At 38.8% G+C, this 22,706-nt stretch overlaps 1 protein-coding gene across 26 annotated transcripts in view; it reads right to left on the bottom strand.

Moving 5' to 3' along the window:
• plekha5 (pleckstrin homology domain containing, family A member 5) overlaps positions 1 to 22,706 on the bottom strand; it is a 135,645-nt gene that overhangs the window by 21,033 nt on the left and 91,906 nt on the right. For 16 of the 26 annotated variants that reach the window (XM_065273460.2, XM_065273454.2, XM_073813862.1 and 13 more), the window contains 9 exons: positions 19,635 to 19,673; positions 14,190 to 14,310; positions 11,447 to 11,551; positions 10,655 to 10,727; positions 8,114 to 8,214; positions 6,906 to 7,021; positions 3,670 to 4,590; positions 2,369 to 2,819; positions 1,026 to 1,091 (listed from right to left, as the gene is read on the bottom strand). In XM_065273460.2, the coding sequence (XP_065129532.1) occupies positions 1,026 to 1,091; positions 2,369 to 2,819; positions 3,670 to 4,590; positions 6,906 to 7,021; positions 8,114 to 8,214; positions 10,655 to 10,727; positions 11,447 to 11,551; positions 14,190 to 14,310; positions 19,635 to 19,673 (1,993 nt within the window). Of the gene's footprint in view, positions 1 to 1,025; positions 1,092 to 2,368; positions 2,820 to 3,669; positions 4,591 to 6,905; positions 7,022 to 8,113; positions 8,215 to 10,654; positions 10,728 to 11,446; positions 11,552 to 14,189; positions 14,311 to 14,342; positions 14,768 to 19,634; positions 19,674 to 22,706 lie in introns of those variants that run through there. The other 10 variants (XM_065273461.2, XM_065273442.2, XM_065273459.2 and 7 more) reach the window with 3 other exon arrangements.

Raw genomic sequence — 22,706 nt, forward strand, 5'->3', positions numbered from 1 at the left:
TTACTGCAGTAAAAGAGTTTATTTTATCATATTTTGTGTAGTGGTTTCTAAATGCCTGCAATTACTTTTCAGTAATTTGCAATGTCACGGAGTTTAACGTCTTCACGCGTGACGCATTGACATGATTTACGAGGTAAATTTGCAAATGATTCATGAAGTCAAACCTCTGCAATTATTTGATTGATTGTGTTTTAGAAGTATGTTCAAAATCTAATGACAGTTATGATCGCGGATGCGCTGGTAGAGAAAGAGAACGAGAAAGAGCGGCCGGTTAAGATTAAACTAGCTATTATACGCATTTTTTCAGGACATTCTTGCGAGCCGGTGGCAACTTTTCCACGACACAAATATTTTTTTATCAGGTAATACATATTATTTGTCAGTGTGTTATACGCGAATAAATAATAATGAAAAAAGTTCAAAAGTCGGACTGTAAGCGAATGAGACTTACCGGAAAGGTTTCTATTCAAACCCTTATTAAAACCCTTATTAAAATGTAATCTGTTAGTACCTGATCTGTTTAAATTTATTTCATTGGTATATGTCTGCTAAGGTGTTCAATTAAAATTTGTCCGAACCGTTTTCATTCATTTTTGTTATTTTTGATCTGAGCGCACATTCAGAAAACGAGTCGTTTGATTTTAGTTCAGGAAATAAATAATAGAAAAACAAGTCGTTTTTTTTCTTTCTTTTTTTTGGTTTTGATTTGAAAAAACGAATGAAGGAATGATACACGGGGCCATTTTTGTAAACTGTTATTTTAAAATAAAAAAGTGTGATTAAATTTTTTTTTTTTTTTTAAACGGATTTCAAATTAATCCGACGGGCCAGAAAATATTACTGGCGGGCCACTTTTGGCCCGCGGGCCGCCTGTTGCCGACCCCTGGTCTAGACCAAAGCTAAATACTCTGTTCAAAGCAGTTAAATTTGAAGTCAGAAAGGCCTGAAACTCAGTGCAAAGAGTGTGAAAGCAAAGTTACTGATGTACGAGAAGCAGTGGGTGGACAGAAGGAAAGACAGCGTACCGTTTTGCCCTGCAGCGACTGCGCAGTGATGCTCTGCGCTGGTCTGCGTTCAGGAGGGTAGGAATACTGACAGAAAGAAGATGAAAGCAGGTGAGTACTGCAGGGCAAGTCAATCAAGTGAAAGAAATCAAACTTTATAACTCATAAGTTAGGCCACAATAACAATAAAAACAATAAAACACCTTTATAATTAGGACGTGCTTCTGCACATATGGGTGGAAAGTGGATTTATTTGCCCTCAAACCTTTCAACCAATACATTTCTGTGACTTCATGATTAAAGGATTAAGGATTTTAAAGTATTAATAAAATCACTTTATAGAGGGTGCACTAACAAGCCTGTCTAACCTATTAAATTTTTACGGCTAAGAAATTTGCATTTTAGAAGTAAAAGCATTTAAAAGCTCTGCATTTTGGTTGCCATCTGCACCAGACACTAAATAATCCAACTGCAATGCTATGAGCAGGGCTCAACATTAACACTTTTCCACATTTACAAGTAAATGTTTTGGATGGAGAAGTGAGAAAGAATGGACAAGTGACATTAAAATGCCCACCACAAAATATGTATATATAATGTGCGCGCTGTTTTTGTGTGAGAGGAGTGTGCAAGTCACGCATCCTTTGCTTATTAAGCTTGTGAGAATTTTGGCAGCTTTATTTGACTTAAATACACATATGCGTCAAAATTCCTGTCTTTGTAAGTATCCTCATAACAATAACAATAACATAAAAACATTAATAATACCCCTAAAACTAACCACCACTAATAGATTTTTGCACATAGCAAGCCTGATTATACTTGACAGATTTTCGGTCCTTTTAGGATATGGAGTAGGGTGGCCATTCGTGCCAGTTCCGCCTGACACGTCCCGAACATGTTTTAGGGTTCGTTCTCCGGAAGTCGCGTTGCTCGACCACATACGTCATCGAGATTCTCACATTTCAGTTAAAAATACATTAGAAAATGTATATTATTTCTTTTAAGACATACAATCATTGTAGTTTCATTCTTACCTTGAAATGTAACGGTTGCTTTTCTGGAATTAAACCCGAAATATTAAACCTTAATGACGTATGCGTTCGACTAACGCGACTTCTGGGGAATGAACCCGAAAACATGTTTGGGACGTGTCTGGCGGAACTGGCACGAATGGCCACCTTAATACGGAGCCGAATTATAAACCTGCCACGCAGAACACCACGTACACGTCCGCCCACTCTCGTGCACATAAAACGTGCAAATTAGTCACCCATTAATCACCCATCCTGTTGGATGTGCCGCCACAAATCATACAACTCTGAAACATACATACTTCAGTTTGTGACTGTGCATAACTTTACCTTTGAGACGTGCGGTCGGTGGCGACGCTCTAGAGTCACGTCTCCTCTGAACACTGGAGAGGAAACTTCAGACTGTGTGTCCGGGTTAAGGGGCCGATTCGGGGAGAAGGTGTGATAACCAGCCAGAGATCCATGTGAAGGGGAAGTGGGAATGGATTCTGCAATCCGCCCCATGGTTTTAGGGCTAGGCAGCGTCCCGTACCCCAGCCGACTGTGTGTCTGCCTCTGTTGCCACTCGTACAGCTGCCACATGGTGTCATCGCGGATGGATCGCCGTTTCTCTGTCGACGTCGGCTGCAGGGCGCGATCGTACATCGACCCCGCCACGCTGCAGATGCTGTCCGGTCTCAGCATGTTGCGCGGGAGCGTGCGGTAACCCTCTGGGTACCGCGGTACAACCTGGGCCCGGTGGCTGGGCATGTTTCTGGGAAGCGTCTGGTAGGAGGTGATGCTGAAACGCAGAGAATGCGAATATAATACATTTGATATAATGAAATGACTATATGTTCAAAAAGGCAGTGAGATAAATCTGGGTTGGGTTTGTAGTTTGAAAAACTTTTGATTGGTCAGGACATATATGACTTTTAAAAACTAAACAGTTGCTTGATGCATAAGACACAAACAAATATAGATGTAGGTTTTAAAAGAGAACAGTCAGCGAGACACGCTGCACCCAAACCTTTTGATAATCAGTATTTTAAATAACATGAACGCTCGCCCTCTCTCTTCTCTTCCTGCAATGACAGCAGCTCTGATTCACTTTTAGACACATTTTTGCACTGGTTGAGCTCAAAACTCTCATGACTTATTCATCTGAGGATAGCAGGAGGAGACGATTGTCTCAAACACACGTCCTCCAGCTCTTCAGCTACAAAAAGGGATGGCACCAGACAGTGATGTGTGATTCCTACATTATAAACCACCCAGGCAGGCAAAGAAACTAAGATCAGGCAGAAGTACGAATATTTTCTTGGGTCATAACAAAGAGGTCAGCGAGGACCATCGCCCACAAACAGAGAAAAAGAGAGCGCGAGGGAGTGATGGTGAAGTTTGCATTAGTATAGGCAAGGGTATGCATATATATCCAGCAACAAAGTAGGATTTTTGTAATATTTGCATATGATATTATTAAACTTTAACTGTATTATCTTTGAAATCTGTTTTTTTTCTTAATATGTGATGCTGTAACACACACTCACAATCTAAGCAGTACAAATAAAGATATGCAGTAGTGACTGAAGCAGCAATAAACTCAATAAAGCCACAAATGAGCTGGAAATGAAACACTGAGGCGTCCTCACCTCCTGGTGTCATCATCCGGGCCTCGTGTACGCTGGGTCCGAACCCAGTGCTCCAGCTGCTGCATGGAGTTGGTTCTGCTCAGCGTTCTCTCAGGTTCTACTGGCTGGGGAGGAACCGGGGTCCTCGGTGGTAAAGTGTTGGTAGCGTCTGCAGGGCTTCGGTCTCCTCCTCGTTCCCCGGATCCGTTGACCTGAGGCGGTTTGTAAGGAGCGGATCCGCTCTGGTGTTGTCGGGATGCCGATACGGCCGCGGCGATGGCCGCCGCTTGGGCGGGCTGAAGTTTGATGCTGTTGATCTTGGTGAGCGGGCGCTCCAACGTGCCCTCCTTCTGGAATCCGTACTTGTCGCCCTCACGTGGAGGCGGGACTGGTTTTTCTCTGTCTTTCGGGTGAGCGTGTTTATCTCCTTCCTGTTGGAGCGCGAGAGGATGTCTTCCATCCTTCTGCAAGACTTGCTCGCTCTCTTTTGATGGGACGTAGCTGTCGCCGTCCTTCAGAAGCGTGTACTTATCTCCTTCCTTGTGCACCGTGTACTTCTGTCCGTCTTTTTGTAGTAAATACTTATCTCCTTCTTTGTGAACGGCATACTTCTCCCCATCTTTTTGAAAAACGTATTGTTCCACGTCTTTTTGCAGCATGTACCTGTCTCCGTCTGTCTGCAGCGTCAGTCTTTGAGCGTCTATTTGGAGAGCGTAGTTTTCGCTGTCTCTTTGAAGGACATGTCTCTCGCCATCCTTATGCATGCTACCTTTGCTTTCTTTCTCTTTTTGTGTCTCCAAAGGCTTCTGTTTCTTTTCCTCTTGGCGAAGTGTGTCACGATTCCTCTCGTTGTTTTGGATCTCGGGTCGGGTCAGGACTCTGTGATTGAGCATGTTGTTCATCTCGTGAGGGCCACGTGGCTCAACCTTCACCTTATCAAGCCTGCAGGTAAGAAACAGAAGAGTCAACATTTTAAAACAGTTTAAAATTTATTTCTCAAATCAAAAATTTTTGACAACATGATTTTATTTTACAGCTCTCAAATATGCTCCCATACATTTAAATGTAGCAAGCACCATCGGTTCTTGTGACTGCTGTTGTAAATAAAAATATTTTGTTTATGTACGTAATACTGAATATAGTGAAAGGTTTGGATAAGATGAGAGTGAATAAGTAAGTAATAATTGATGATGGGACAACCAATTTAATTAAAAAAAACTTTCATTAAGTCAAAGGGGATCAGTGTGGTTCTTCATCATCTTCAAAACTTTTCATATGGCATACAATATCATATATAACCTGCAGTCCATCTGGATTTCATTAATATTTCATTACAATAGACTGTTACTGTAAACAACTGTAGTTTATCTGGTAGCTTCAGTCCAGGTGAACTTGTTTATGTGTATTTGGCGCCACCTACCGCATTTTCAAGTGTGTACAGTATGATTGAATTTCAGTCTAGAGCCCCCTTCTTAAAAATCTTACCCTGGAGGTCCAATTCCCTGCAGAGTTTAGTTCCAACCTTGATCAAACACACATGCGTAAGCTAATCAAGGTCTTCATGATGACTAGAACATCACAGGTGGGTAGTTTGATTAGGGTTGGAGCTAAACTCTGCAGTGCTCCGGACCTTCAGGATAGATTTGAGGAACCCTGGTCTAGAACTTCCCAATGTAGTCCTACGTGGCACCCCTCCTAGGATGTTTTAGATGTCTCCCTACATTAAACACCTGATTTTACACATCAGCTTGTTACTTTGTTAATTCAAACCTTGGTTGCATCCGAAACCGCCTACTTCAATACTATATAGTAGGCGAAAAGCAGTAGGTGAGGCAAGTAGTATGTCCAAATTCCTAGTATTCCAAAAACAGTAGGGGAAAAGTATCTAGATGACCCACTAGTTCCGACAAGATTCCAAAGTGTTCATTTGATGGACCCTTTACTATCCTGTGAGCCCCCCCCCCCCCCAATGAAGAAGGAGGAGATGTGTTGTTTTATTTAAAAATGTCCAGAAGCAGTTACGCGGCTCTATTAACTCTTTCTCCGCCAGCGTTTAAAAAAAAAAGTTGCCAGCCAGCGCCAACATTTTTTATGATTTTCACAAAAGTTTAATGCTTTCCAGAAAATGTTTTTCTTTAAATATATAAACATACAATATTTCAAATAAAAGAAAAGACCCTCTGCTTTTGTTCTCTTTTTATAACTTTGCAAATGGTTCCTCCAAAAATACAAAATCTTGAGCAAAAAGCTGAGATAATTGCATTTTTGCGAAGGACATTTGAAAAAGATCAGATTCAGAATGATCCTTAAAACATACACAGAGTTTGAACGGTTTGCCCCATGGGGAATGCAAATACAGAACCTGCTGTCACAGTATGCCATTTCGGACGCAGACCTCTCCAACATTCTGGGAGGAAGCTAATGAGCTGAATCAGGTGTTTCATAAAAAAAAATCTTAAGCATCCTGGGAGTTGGGAAACACTGGTCTAGAGCTCGAAAATAAGACAAAATCGTTTATTGAGAGGCATTTCTATGAAAAAATATGTTTTATATTCGGTGATACATTAAGTTAACACCTACTGTGTTAAATCAAACTCTAACCAATAATCTCTACCCCTGCATGGCCCATTGAAACCAAAAGCTTTCAGTGTAATAACAACTAAACTGCAATAAACTTTAACAATAGATGCGTCTTTTAAACCAAACAGCTTTCAGGGGTTGTTCTAATAAAAAACATTGCAGTGTCTTCATTCACAGATGTGATGTTTTGTTTCTCAAAAGCGAGTTAAGTCTTAGTATCGTGCGCGCACACAAAACACAAACAGGCTCAAAATCTTCCTCTGTACTTCGAAAAGGTGTGAAAAATCTTTGCCTGTGAGATTCCTTAGAGGAAACAAGTTGAAGAAGTTTTGTGTTATAAAGATCTGCTAAAGTGACTCAGTGTCCTCTGAGATGTTAAACTTTCAAGTAAATGCAAGTATATATTTTTTCACAAGCTGAGATCTTAATAGTGTTTCTACCAGCAAGTGTCTTACCTCTGGTACATTATAATTGGCAGGCTCATGTTGTTTCTACTTTTTTAAATGTCTAAGTCTGTCCTTTTTTGAACCATTACATTTTTTTTTGTTTAATTACATTTGGCAGCAAAAACTGTAGCAAGTTGCATAACAACGATATGTGCAAATCCTACTTTTTTATGTCCTTCCTTCAGATTACTCCCATATCTGTGATTTGAATCGATTTGAAGGTTTTCTTACCTTCTGACTGGCTCCGTGTGGACCAATGCAGCATCAGTCATAACCTTCATCCATGACTCCATGTCTTTGGCTGCGTCAGTGCTGAAATAGTACGTCCGCATGTTCGGATGCGTTGCCTAGTTGAAGGAACGTACAGAGTAACCTAGAAAAAAGATCAACGCAACAGTGAGTATTAATGTATCTGATCTATAGAGGTGCATGTGACATGGAGGGAGCAGAGGTGTATTACGTCATTACAAACTGTGCTAACAGAGTTTGGATTAATGCTCTCGTAAGCTGCGTTTACATGGACAATTGTAATCGGTTTAAATGTTCAATCTGAATGAAAATGCTCCATAATCTGCTCAAAAGGACATGTAAACACTTGATCGGATTGATAGCTGAAACTGGATTTGCCAAAATATGATTATAATCCTAATTAAAGTCTTTTATCCTCACATTTAGTTCACCGCATTACTTTCTGAGATTGCATCTGTGAAGGACATAAATAAGGCACATATTTTGCTACGTACAGTTCGAAACAGTCTCTACATTGCCTTTAATGTCTAAAAGTGCTTCACATGCAAGCAGCTTACTAGCAGTGAAATGGCCTAAATATTGAAAAGTAGTTTTTTGCCTATGTGGTGATATTTTCAGGAGAATTAACATGTTTATGTGGAATTGTGCACATTCAGGACTCACCGTATTAGTGGAGTGCCATCCAATAAACATGCCGATACAGCGCCAACGAAGACAAGCCAAGCCATTGATGGAGAAACAATGAGAAGATTGAGACATAGAGTGAGTCAACACATTTCAACATTATCATAGGCCAATACCGAGAGGAAAAATATAATTAGCCACTAGAATTTAATAGCATAAAATGTTTCCATGCTTATTGTAAACTAATAAGTGTAAGCAAATAATGTGTTAAATCACCAGCATGTTGATGATTAACCTTAACTGAATCTTAAATATTCCTTAAGTGCCAAAGCTCAAGACATCCAAATGTTTGACCCCTAGAGATGTCAGGGTGCTCTTCGTCATTACAGATGGCTGCAAATCATTTATTAGCATGTGTTGCTTTGAAACACTGCTGTATTTCAGGTTTAGTGGAGAGTAGTCAATCATTTTACTCCCTCTCTAATTATTTTCTTCTTAAAGTTACACAGAACATTTACATAAAAACATGGCCACATTTCAAAGATTTTAAAAAAACAGGTTCTGACCTTAAAGGCATATTTTCTGCTTATATGGTCATCTACGGACAGCATAGAGATGTGAAAACTGGGAAGAAGAATACTGCCCAGGATCCCTTCTTCCTTATCATCTAAAAGACAGAGAGACAAATGCAGAATATTTACATCAGTTTCACAAACTTTTTTACAATGACCCACCTCTCCAAATAAAAAAGTTTTGTCATGACATACAGTAGATACACAACGGTCACAAAGTATGAAGAAAACTCTTAACCTGTTCAACTTTATGTCCAAGCAAAACAATAGCTGAAGTATGTCTGAAGTAAATAATATAAATTTGTAAGTACACTGTAAAAAATGTATTGTTACACTTACATTTTTATGTTGATTTTACTTGCTTTATAATTCATTTAAACTTTTTTTTTACAATAAATTATAAAAAAAGTTGAAGTTATTTCAACTTTATTTGTAATAAATATTTATTTTAATGGATAAATATTATAATAAATTTATGGCAACTTTTCACTAGTCAAGAAAGTGGACATTTGTTTTACTTCTAAATTAATTAAACTTAAAAATGTATGATATTTTTACAGTGTACAAGACTAAAGGCAAGGCTAAGTCTAAAGGCAAGACTGGATGTTCATTTATGGGGGGTTTGATAAATGTTTCAACAAGGCTGATGGAAATAATGGTCAGCTGCATCAATAATGGTGTGACTGCTTTAAATAGTGAACTTCATCACTTTATTTCTGTCACACCAGCTTACCAACACAGTGATTGACAACTGTGTTATCTAGCTGTTAATATAACTGTCATTTTTAAGAACCAGACAATATATTTATCAACCACAAGCTTGCGCTTTAACTGATCAAGTACAGTTTGTCATGTAATTGACTATCTGTAAAAAATCGCATAAAAATAAGATTGAAATCTTACCAGTGCTTACCCGTGGAAATCTTTTTTCTCATAAATCTTTTTTTTTTGTTTTCTATGCACGCATCAATTAGGATTGCATTTATCTAATAGCACCACATGAAGCAAATCCTTTCAAAGTTACAAGTTTTGAGTCTATAAATGTTCACAGGCATCCCACACGCTGAGTTCAGGAGCGCTGTGAGATGCTCAGATCTGTGATGCAGCGTTCAGAAGACAAAAATCCACCAGTGGCTCACAGTCCACCAACACACAGAAGAAGAATCAACAAATACAGAAAGATTTAAAAGAGAAACTCAAGATGAAGAAGTTTTATAGCCAGGAAAGAATGACAGCCCTTTTTGACAGATTTTAAATTCTCTCATAGTCAACATAAAATGCCTCACGATGGTGTGTATATATATATCTATATCTGAAATACTTTTTGTGTTTTAAGCCCACATGAAGCCTATGTCAACAGAAATCTGCACTACAGAATTGAATGCCTGTTATACCTAAACTTCCACACCTGTGCCTATCGCTACTTCCTTATTATAATCACACTTTGAAAAAGTTTAAAATAAACATTAATAAAATGTATATTTTGTGCTTGTTTTAATGTAATGATTTTACAACAAGAGTGAATATTCTCAACTCTGTTTTATGCCAACACAAATGTATTTGCCATTTCTGCCCTAACCTTTGCTGCATATCCTTTAAACTACTGTAACAATAAACTACTGTAATATTGGATTTAGTCAATTTTAGTAAACATATTACTAAATAGCTTTTGGTGTTTAGGTATTTGGATAATCCGGCAAAAATGATGGCCATCTGAAACTATTTAATCCACTGTGGCGATGTAACTGTGTGTAGTACCGTCTACCACAGACAGGGGGCACGAGTGATCTTACACTTCTCTGGTTATAGGCGAACACCGAGTTCAGAACCTTACCTGCCCTACATCATTTACATCCACTTTCATTTACAGATGCCAAACCGGTCTTTCCTGAGCAATATTCAATACTCCAGAGAAAGAGAGAGGTGATATGCAATCAAAGCACGTCTCCTGTGTGGCTACAACACATCTCTCTTCTCCATCAGCCAATAAACAGTCTCGCCCCTCATGGACCCGGCCATGAAAGTGTGATCTGATTGCACTGGCAGACTATTTAATTGCATAATTAATAGATATCTAACAGCAGGAGACCTCGGGGAGTAGCGGGGCGAAGTTCGGCAGTGAGTGACATACCCGTCCAGTTCCGACACCTTTGGGCTCAGATGACTTGACATTATACTTTCTGCCTGACAGTATATTAGTAGTGCTGATATGATTCGATATAAATTTATCTTATATATTTCACGAAACTGTAATAATATTTTTATATCAATAGTATATACGGTGAGAAACCTTTGAAGTAAAGTACTAGAAAGTACATCTTAATTTATCATATTTAAAATTACAAAAGCTAAAGAAAAATACTGCAGCACCAAGCGTATCCGAAGGCTTTCTCTGGGTTATCAAGCAAAACTAGTAGATAATCATACACTTGATCATTTAAAGGCGTATACTGTAACTAAAAGAAAAAGAGCAAGGCATTATAAACGTTCAACCCCGTTTAGATGTGCATTTATATAAACTGACATCCAGCTCACCTCTGTAGTAGAAGAGACACATGTCTGACAACACAAACCACCTCTTCTTCCACATCTTCATCCCAGTGCTGTCCTGCAAGGGTCCAATAGCACAACATGTGTCAATCATGCGCTTTAACCAATCAGAGTGCAATATGGGGCAACAGAGCCCACCCACTGCAGGTTGAGAAGTTCAATATCTCTCTTAATTCAGACAGCACCAGCTTTATTTTTTGATATAGCAAAACATTTGTCTGTGTTAGTATCTCTCAGTTTCTGATATTGTCTTCTATGTTTGTTAATCTCTGTTATTTCATTTGAGAGATGAATCACATTTTCATTCCTCCCTTGTGCTATACTGTTTGTTTGCATCGTGTAAGCTTGTAAATTTTAATATAGACAACAAAACCGAATGATTTAGTGTTTGCTTTGATGGAAGATGCTTTGGGAAGGGGACAGACCTTCTCTGAAGTCGTGTTTTTGGTAAAAACATGGTGCTTTTAAAGAAACGCCATGCGGGGATCAAACACACAGACATGACTGAGGCAGCTGTATCACAGCCTGCCGCTCGCTTTTTATGTTATGTTATTTTGTACTTAAGAGGAAACAATTTTTAAATTATAGACAAGTGCAAAATATATATTGTGGAGCTGTGCATAATCTTTTATCTAGCTTTGGAGGAAAACATGTCAGAGTGAACCAAAATCAGTGATAAAATGTATTAAATATTATAAAATATAAAGAGCATTACTTATGTGATTCACCATGCAAACATATGATGTGACACAAAGTAGGAGTGCTGGAGTCACATACCTGTTTATAAAGCCACCCGTTTTTCACCACAGGGGCATTTGGGTTCCTCCTGATGGAGTTGGATCGCTTCCCAAAGTTGTGGACTTTTTTTGAGGACCTTGATGGCTACAAACACAGGATGAGAGACTATTTCACAAAACAGCACTTTTGAGGATCAGGCTTGCTTGTATACATTATTCAGTGATAAGCTTGTAAATAATTTCAACTTGTAAACTGAATTTTAAACAGGAAACACTCTCACAATTTTCACCTCAATAAGCTAAATGTCAACATTTGAAGTATGTTAATCTGCTGAGATGGTTTATCCGTCTCTGCAAAATGTCATTTCTCTCTCTCTAATGAGACACAATCAGTCAGATGATTCTAGTCAGCGTCAAGCTTTTAAAAGTGACGCAGCTGTTCAGACTTCACGACCCCTCCAATGTACAAATGCAATAAATCATCAGAATGGAAAACGAGTTTCATTCTTAAGTCAAACTGACATTGTTTCCTGACTTGGCGGGGAAAAACAAACAACTAATACACTTCCTTCTGCCATGCATCAGCTTTCAGTGTGTGTATATAAATACATGTATGTGTATTTTTCTATGAGAAACAAGGCATGAGGGGGAAAATTAACAAAACGTCAAATTCTTGGGATCCTTCATTATTTGTCATATTCTGTATTAAATATTTCCAGAAATTATAATGGTAAATAAATAAAATCTAATAATATCTGCTATTATATATAGAGTAGATAACTTGGTAAACATTTTTGGCTATAATTTACTAACGCAAATAAACAATCTCTCTGTCTAGCACGCTGTATCCGGTTACCATTAATGTTACAACCCTGCACTCCACAGTTAACAGTGAATCACATTTTCTGAGTACACAACGCCATTATATCTACTATATTTCTAAAGTTATATGCATTATTTTCATGAGGAGACACATTTGTGAGACCTGCCATCTCATATAAATGCCAAGGATCTAGTAAAGCAATATCATAATGCATTACAATTTATTGTTTGTAGTTGCTGGGACACAAAAAGAAATTCTGCTGTCCATAACATCTCAGCGGGAAAAAACGTACACAAGCAGAGCTCTGATTTCCTTTCAGGATTGCACTTGACAGTCACATACGCTCATAAATAAGTCAAACTGTCAGCTTTTAAAGTGACAGCTGTATATGTTAATCAAAAAACTGCAACTTGATGTTGTATTTATTTGTCCATTTTTCATTTGTTTCTCTGTTCTTATTTTATCACTTACCGTTTACTTAATTATTTAATTAATTGAAAACTTTTTACTATTCATTTAAAACTAGGCGAGTACTTCTGTTATCTTTAGTGGTCACTTCTGATTGAAGCCAATCCTTTATTCCACCGATCGAACTCCTTTGGAATAGAATCAAATTGTAGTTCGGAGTTCCTATGAAGACTGTTGTTACAGCCAACAGTACAACATATCCCATGAATATTGTAATTTGTTGTGAACCTCCTGGGAGCGTTTTATTGATCTTTGTCTAGTAGTTGTGGCTGCTGTGACCATAGACTTAAACAGGGCGCGCAGCTGCCGGACACAAAAATGGCGGCGACAAAACACAGTGACGTCACATGGTCCGGATAGCCCTGAATGTGTTGGTCTCGCAATGTTTAAGGTGTGGTTAGTGCCTTGCTGGGAACCATCAAATGTTGACACAAACTTGTGAGCCACAGAATTCATGAATTGGTAATATGTTTGCTTAAGTGTTTCATGTTCATGTACATATTTATTTTTCTAATGCCAGCTGAGCCTCTATTTCATCACAAAAAAAATGGTTTAAAAGAACAAAGAAAGTCTATATTAACTACCAGTAGATCATGTGAACCCATTTCGGATGAGTGTTCACATTTCATCAACCAACGACAGCACATGAAATAGGCATGTGTGCAGTAATGAGGACATTAATTGTGTAACATGCAACTGATGCATGATGGGATCGCCCACTGTGTCAATAAAACGAACTTAAGGTCAAAAAGTTGTGTGTTGTGTGTGTGCGTAAATTAATGCTTTATTTTGGACTACTGGGTGTATTGTGTGTGTGTGTGTGTGTGTGTGTGTGTTGTAGTCACTCTTTGTTTTGACAGCTGGGGTGTGTTGTATGAGTTTGTAAACTCACACTTAAAGAGCACCTATTTCATTGCTAAAAACATTTTTTTTGTGTATTTGGTATAATACAATGTGTTTGCGGGGTTTATGGTTAAAAAACACATTATTTTCCACACAACGTAATTTTTTTAGCTCCAGATTTCACTCTCTTTCTGAAATGCATGGATTTTAAAAGCTTTGAGTCCCTGATTGGCCAGCTAATCTGTATGTTGTGATTGGCCTGAATACCTCTGACATCAACAGGAAATGTGACGATTCTTACCATGTTTGAAAGATTTGGTTGCTAATAGGAGTTAACTTACAGGCTGAGTGCGAAGTGGGAGGAATTATGAGAATGTCGGTCTTGTCTACATCACCAATCCCAGAACTTAAACTGTTGCCTACAATCCATGTGTTTGTTGTAGTCCAAGAAAAGAAATTTACATTGGAGCAAATAACTCGCATAATAGTTTACTTTAGGTTTTGTACCTTTTGCATATCATTAACATGTACTAATACACACTTACACACCAAAGAAAATGTAAAAACGTGAATCTAATAATAGTTGCTCTTTAATGTTGGACCCTCTTGACATTGGACTGGTGGGGTGTGTGTTTGTTTGTAAACTCACTCTTAATGTTGGACTGCTGGGTTGTGCTGTGTAGTCCGAGCCGCCGGTGTAGTTGGACGCTTCACTCATGGTGCTGGTGGGACGCTCTTTCTTTTCAGTCACTGGTGCTTTGGTCGCTGGTCTGAGAAGATGATTGACATAGACGAATGACATATTAAACATACAGACCATCAAACAAACCAGACTTACTAAGATTATCTTCTGCTAATGTCTTTATATTACAGCATCTACTGTGTGCTGTCAATCATGTTTTTAATTTGTCCCTTAAAGCATAAATGAACGACAGACTGGCATTTAAAGTATTAAACAGTCAAAAGCCTAGCATGCGGTGTGCTGCACTGGAAATAAGCTCTTAAAATCACTGTTATTTTTCTAAAGTACAGCCATTAAACTTAAAAACTAGACCACATATTAACTTGATTATATGATTATATCCAATTGTTCCCCTTATGACAAACAAAATAAGTTACTTAAAATGCTATAAATGGAATTATGGGAATTATATAGTCTTAAAAAGCTCAAAACTCTCTAATGTTTTGCATCGACAGCACTTAGCTTTGATTTCAGCTGAGCACAAACTGGAGAGAGAGAGAGAGAGAGAGAGACATGAGCGAGCAGACCCAATGCATCAAAGCAATTACTCACCCCATGTCTCCTCTGATCTACTCTCACACAATTGACAACCTTAAATGGCCCGCCAACTACAGGTCTGACAAATTACATACAAAGTTTATGACCAAGTCAACCAGAAGGGCAAAAGAATCAGGAAAGACTTGAGAAGTCAAAGTATTTTACCGTATATCATGCAACACTGGCGGCATATCCTCATCATTTAACAAAAGTAAAGGAGAAAACAATTAACCCCTGAGTTCCCTCAGAATGTGAGAGCTGAATATGAGGGGCATCGCCCCACAGGGTTGGCCTATATTCTGACATCTGAGGAGAACACTGTTATCTAGAGCGAACAACAGGGTAAAAACTTAGGCGGCCTAGCTTCTAGGTCACCTTGCAAGAGAAAAATGCCTCCCATTTTAAGGGAGCTAAACATAAGCACTGGTAAATGGATAGATCAGGGGTAGGCAAGTTCGGTCCTAGAGAGCCGCAGTCCTGCATATTTTAGCCTAAGCACTGATAATCTAACCTGCTGTCTAAATCCTAAAGACATTGATTAGCTTGTTCAGGTGTGTTGTGTTAGGGTTGGAACTAAACTTGCCTACACCCGGGATAGATGATGCATTAGGAGTAGGGCTGCACAATTAATTGAAAATAAAATCACGATCCTGATTTACACATAAATGCGATCTTCTTTCTCAATGACGGCAATTCACTTGCATGTACAGTATTTACTGTATTCAGATGCTGCATTCACGTATTTACTTTACAACAATCCAAGATGCGATATCAGTAGTGCTGCACAATTAATCGCATCGCAATCGCGATGTCAGCCTGTGCAATTATATGACAGCAAAATGTTGCAATTATATTAAATAAATAAATAAATGTGTGGACTTGTTAACACAAACTTTCTGATAACAGTTTGATGATTTTTCTTTCTGTTTAAAAAAATAAAGAAAAACAAACAAAAAAGGCAGTGCATGTGTGGCATGCACGTGTGCGGCGTGCGTCGTCACTTGTGTGTGCACAGCGCGGAAATACCAGAGCGAAGATGGATGCAGAGGAGATTGACAGTGATATGGTAGCTAAAAAAACAAAACTCTACGTCTGTTGTATGGCGGTATTTTGGATTTAGGATTACTGACACTGAGCAGTTGCTACATCACGTGGCAATTTGAAAACATTTCTAGTTTTACAAATACACATTTTAGCGTTATCACTAAACTGTGTGTGGATTTTCCTTAAAACCCATCAAGTTGACTCATGATACCACCCATTATAATCGCAACCGCACATCGCAATATTAGCACCAATAACCGCAAAGGGAAAAATTACCCAAATCGTGCAGCCCTAGATATCAGTCAAATCGTGTCACACTTACACAAACCAAACCCTAATCATTCACCAATCAGACCTGATCGCTTCTCTCCTCTCTCTTCCTAATTTTCACATGCTCTGCTGTCACTCCCGTGACATGAACATTAAGGGTGTACTCACACTATCCAAATTGACCCACAAAGCCTGCTTCGTTTGACTAGTATGATCGCTCTGTACCGCGCCCAGATTGGTTAATAGCGCCCTGGCTGGGTTGTAGAGGTGGGCTGGACACGATTCCCATGGGTTAAGGCGCGAAGGTGCAGTGTGATCGCTAATCGCGCCAGAGCGCGTTTCAAAAGGAGAGATGTCAATTGCGCAACCACTCACCTTTATCTGCCATTATTACAATGCGCGCTGCAGGGTTACGTGAATGTCCGAGCTTGTACACGCAACAGGTCAACTAAGCAATATGATAGGCATGTGAAAGGGCTGTGTGTCATCGCGCACAAAACGACTCTTAATAAAAAACACAGACTTACGATAGGTTCCAGTGTTAAGAGAGTGCTTTACTTCCTGCTTTGTTCAAAACAATCGACGAAAGCGCACCCAGGTTTGGATCGAAAGAAGTACAGTGTGAGTGTGTGCTTCTGGGGGAGTAGTGAGGGGGTACAATCGTGCTGGGGCATGGTTTGGTTTAGATAATTTGAGTGCGCCCTGACCCCCCCAGTCACATTAGCTACAAGAGACAGAGCGACAGGCTACCATTCATTTTCAATGGGAGTGGCCGTTTGCCAGTGACAAGCTCGCCGCTGGGCGAGCAAGGTGGGCCAAAATAGACAAGAAGGCTATTTTATGAAATGCTGAGCGATGCAACAAAGCGACTGCCAATCGGAGTGAAGTGGCAGCGTGACGTAGGTCTGTGGCAGAGTCGAAGAAAATAATTCAAGCTGGCGGAAAATGCGTATTTCTGTATATATCTGATCAGCTTGGCATTTTATCTCATATATTTTGTTACTTTTATCGAGAAATAAATACTTTTAAATCCAAAAAAAAATTGTTCTTGTAAATTAACAATACCTCTGAAGTGACTTTTGATACCGCTTTTAGATACTAGCCAAGGAACGCCCATCAAGCAAGTGCGTGTCGCTCGGTGTCGCTCACTTTTGTAGCTAATGTTACTGTAGGGTAAGAAGGCAGCAGACCTAAACACATAGTCGATGGCTAGAGGGGATACAGCTACGGCCAAATCTTGCAAGATACTGGGCTCAGGGTTAGGTTTGTATGGGGTATGATTAGGATGAAAAACAGCAGTTCTGGCTAGATCAAATACAGCTATGGCCTAAATCCTGTGAAATGTTGGGTTTTATAGGTAGGATTAGTATGAAAACAGCTCTCATCCCAAAAGATTTCACGGAATTTTGCCCATAGCTGTATGCCTTCTAGCCACAACCCACATAGTTGCTAACTTGGTAGATTTGGAGCTGCAATTTTCACACAAGAGAAAAAAAATGAACGCCATTGCAGAAAATCCTGCTGGCCACGGTTAGAGTGAAGATGCAACAATATTTGTTTCGAAAAAATACCTCTGTATCACTTCCACAAGTTCCTCATCAGAAAGTGTTTTTAGCACAGGGAAACATTGTAACATGCCTGCTTTCCTCCCTGAAGCCTCAAAATGTTGATCGTTTAGTGTTTTTAAAGTTTTAAGGCTGGCCAGTTGTAGGGTACAAAATTTACTTTAATTCTTTTTATTTCATTTGTTTTAGTTATTAAATGTTAACATTCTATTGTTAATGTTTAACATGTTTATGTTTTATGTCTCTTTTAAGTCCAGCACTATATTACAACTAAAAATGCTGGGTAGCACATTTTTTACTTGAGTGCAATAAATGTTTTGTTGAAAAAAATTCTGAGAAAGTCGTGATTTCCATTTTTGCAAGAATCAGGAAATAAAACATTACTCATGCATTTAACACAGATTGTCTGAATGTGTGCTACATAATGACACAAACACCCAACTTGGACACAAAGAACCACATTGAGAGATGATGCAAACAGTCAGCTGATTGTGTCACGCAGAAACTGTTTAACGAACAAAAAAACACTACAAGATCACTTTTTGACACTTTCTAAGACTGAAGACGGTCGCTAGGTTGTCCTGAGTGTTATTTCTAAACATCCTAACTATCAATGGCATTCTGAGTTACACTATAAGTGATGCACTAATTGTACATGACAGATTCATTTGAGGACCAGGCTTGCAGGTCCAGGCCAGTACAATGATCAGACTATGACCTTCCAGGCCACTGAGCTCAAATTAAATTGAGCATTCAACACGGCTATTAGCGTTCATTAATTAATCTGCTTTCAAATAACGCTTAACCACGCTGGCGGCGGGCATCGCTCTCGGATGATATGTGACCTCTCTTCTTCAGAGGAACACTACAGTAGGAGGTGTGAAATTACCCACGTCACCCGGCTAAACCACAGGGGTAACTGACCGTGAGTGAGTTTGAGGAGAGGTTGGAAATGTTGGCTGTTGAAAGGGTGGAGCTTAAAAGTTTAAGTGCTTGGTGATGTCAGTAAGAAAAAAAAGTTGTTTCAGAGGCGGAGCATTTAGTTAAATGATTATGTAAAGCAACTCTTTAATGTAATATGCATAATGAATCGTTCATATGGGGTGAATTTTTATTTAACACAGGATTTGTGCTTTACTTCAGTATAAATGCGTGAAAGCTGTACTCTGTAAGTTTCAATTGCCATCCTACTTTGTATGACAGATGTTTTTCCCAAAAAAAGTAAGATGACACTACATTCACAGCTTTTTTGGCACAAAATGGCGAAAATACAGAAGCAGGCATGTAGGACACTTAAAAATAAAGTTACACTGATTTTATATTTCTAGAATATATTTTTATCTCACTGTTCTAGTTAACATTTTTAGTATATACGTTTAAAATGTGCTATATTTTAAATGCAAACTGTAGCATAAACACCACCACAGATGCTGTAAAGGTCTCCAAAACGTTACCAGAAATTGATCACCTATTATGTAACATCAAGCTTTATAATGATCCGTCTTAAGACAGTGAATCCAAATAAACTATTGTTTTATATCGGTCCAAAACTTGATCCGTTCCCGGTCTCATTCACAAACAGGTAGACTCATAAAAAACCATGTGACGCGACGAAGGACAACACAATTCATTTCTGACGGAGACCAAGCGTTCGATCCCCACCGACTGAATTCATGATTCATATTCAACGTGGGTAAGACAAATCGGATGGCAAACATAAATCTAGCATATCTTCACATTAGCAATGCATAGTAGGATATCAGGCAATCCAGTTCAAACAGAGTCTTGGGTTAGTGTATGAGCAGAATTAATGAGACAGAAGCGCAAAACAACCAGGGATGGATGGAGGCTCTATTATTTTACCAAGAAGCAAATGAAGCTTAAGAGAAAAGATGGCATGAAGAAGTCGACCACTCCGCTCTCAGCAAAGCTTTACCTGTTTAAAACAGGATGGACAAGTTTCCCACAATTCAGGCTAGAAAACAGAAAAGGAAAGACAATGAACTGAATGAACAATCATATCAGGCCTCAAAACAACTCAGAAGAAAATTATAATCATGACACATTCACCACAAACTCAATAAAACCATCAAAAACAAGGAAGATTAATGGCAACCCTGCTGAAAAATCCAGAAAAAAAACAGCTTTCGATAGAAGCTGGTTTTATATAGTTTCTTCAAATGAGGTCACAAGCTTGTTTTAGGGTTTTTGGCCAGCTGGTGGACTATATTGTGGTCCTGCTGGGGTGGTTCTTGTCCTTAAACAAAGCTTGACCACCTGAAGACCTGTTTTTTTCCAGCAGGGCTACAAAAAGGAAATAATGCAAAGAGGGAGCAGTGAAGGTTTGAATAGGAAGGGTAAAAAATAATGACTAATGTATGCATAAAATTTCTTGGGTCTCAGCAGGACTCTAATGATTTCAAAGCTTGAGACAGTCGCAATCTAATTTAACATGAATGTTAAATTTAGTTTCATTAACTAGCTTTGTGCCAATGCATTCAGTAGTGTTGTCACCTCTGATGAGGCCTTTACAAGTTGATTAATGCGTGCATGTTTGTTTGTGCTGTAACTGGACATTTGAGTATTATTTAAAATGTATAAGACAGGGTCAAAATCACAAAATTTACAAGTCCGGCCCAATGAATCTGGTTTTACTGCGATGTGGGAACAAGGGCGCACGTATGATTTTGTCACTGTGCAGCACAAGTGTCTAGCACTTGTTATGTAGTCTGTGCGAAAGCTGAAACAGATCAGTGAGGTGTAATTCTTGTTAAAAGCGTGAAGGAAGCCGTAAGAACGATGTGAGGGTGTAGGTGTAAGAAAAAGCGTCCGTGGGCCTACGTAACCTTGTTATCGGGAAAGCGAAGCTCCAGTGCACCATTTAAACCCATTAGCCTTCTCCATTAGCGTGCAGGAGAGGCCACAAGAGCGGCGAGATGCTTAGCATCTTCTCCCACTTGCTTTTAAAATGGACATTTAACAAGACTTTTTTAAGAAGTCAAATAAATCATTGGTGTCCCCAGAGTACATATGTGAAGTTTTAGCTCAAAATACAATATAGATAATTTATTATAACATGTTAAAATTGACACTTTGTAGGTGTGAGCAAAAATGTGCCGTTTTTTGGGTGTGTCCTTTAAAATGCAAATGAGCTAATTTCTCTACTAAATGGCAGTGCAGTGATTGGATAGTGCAGATTAAGGGGCGGTATTATCCCCTTCTGACAACAAAAGGGGTGCCAACTTTCAACTACCTATTTTTTCACTTGCTTGCAGATAATGATTTACCAAAACTAAGTTACTGGGTTTTTCTTTTTCACATTTTCTAAGTTTATAAAAGCACTGGGGACCCAATTATAGCACTTAAACATGGAAAAAGTCTGATTTTCATCCTATGTCCCCTTTAAAGCAGCAGATCCGTGAGGTGCTATAAGAATCCAATATGTACAATAACAATTCTTTCTATTAAATATAATTCACAATGTGTTGTGTGTAAAGTAAATGTGCATTTCAAACTTAAGTCCTCCGGAGGGTAAGGACCGGGCAGATTCATCAATCTGTCAGTCTGTCGATAGCCTAGAAAAGTTTATTGTCCAGCTGATTAAGACAAATCGATGATGTTAAACAGCAATGCTTTATGCGTGTCAGATAAGCAGATTGTGTTCAAGGTAGAAGCAAAGGAAATCTATGGCTTAATGACGAGAGCTTTTTTTGAAGAACTGCAAATTGAAAATTGCATTTGATTCAGTTTGACATCTAATTAACGCCTGTGATTGATCTTTTATAAGAAATGAACTATGCCATAGGATTAAGATCTCTATCAAACCGACTGACCGTATCTCTCACCCTCTATTGATTTCTGTCTGCGACAATCTAAGAATCAAAAACAACTGAAACATATATTACCGTTAACAAATTCATAAAACAAGTGAATAATTCACAGGTGCCAACAAAACAATATACAGATTCATAGTACAGTAAAACTCAGATGTGAATAAAAAAACGCCAACCAAAGCAGATGCTGTAAATCGATCAGATGCTCTCGACCAATCAAAGCCTGGATTACGTCACGTTCTCTGCTCCGAGATAACATGGCAAGCTTGACATCACACAGCGCAAACTTAGACACACACGGTGAGACTTCTCACGTTTTCTAACAAGGCACAAAGTAAAAATAAGTGTAAATCTCATTAACATCTACCTCGCTGCATTACAACTAAGAGCGTGTGATGGAGGTGATAATTGAAACCCTGAACATCAGAAGGGCAAAAAAGCACTCCCTCACTATACTGTCATATTTTATTTCATTGGCTCAAAAGATGCTGTTTAGATCCTATAATTATGAAATAGGAGCACAATAACAGTAGCTTATACCACGCATGTTTTTCAAGACTTCTAAAATCATATAGCTCTGGGTGTGAGCAACAGACTGAAGTATAATTATATCAAAGTCCTGCATCATGATTGGTTAAAGGAATATTCAATTTTCTTTAAAGAAAAATCCAGATAATTTACTCACCACCATGTCATCCAAAATGTTGATGTCTTTCTTTGTTCAGTCGAATAGAAATTATGTTTTTTGAGGAAAACATGCTGGATTTTTCTCATTTTAATGGACTTTAATAGAGCCCAACATTTAATACTTAACTCAACACTTAACAGTTTTTTCAACGGAGTTTCAAAGGACTATAAACGATCCCAAACGAGGCATAAGGGTCTTATCTAGCGAAACGATTGTCATTTTTGACAAAAAAAAAAAAATGCACCTTTAAACCACAACTTCTCGTCTAGATCCGGTCGTGATGCGCCAGCGTGACCCCACGCAATACGTCATGAGGTCAAGAGGTCACAGAGGACGAACGCGAAACTCCGCCCCAGTGTTTACAAGTGTGGAGAAAGAGGACCGTTCCGACGTTGTTGTATGTGGAATGATACCAATTAATGTCTTTGTGTCAGTTTATTGTTTACAATGGTCCGCAAATGTGCGTTTCATATATGTAACACGTGAC

Source organism: Paramisgurnus dabryanus, chromosome 1 (assembly GCF_030506205.2).
Source record: "Paramisgurnus dabryanus chromosome 1, PD_genome_1.1, whole genome shotgun sequence".
Classification (NCBI taxonomy): Eukaryota; Metazoa; Chordata; class Actinopteri; order Cypriniformes; family Cobitidae; genus Paramisgurnus; species Paramisgurnus dabryanus.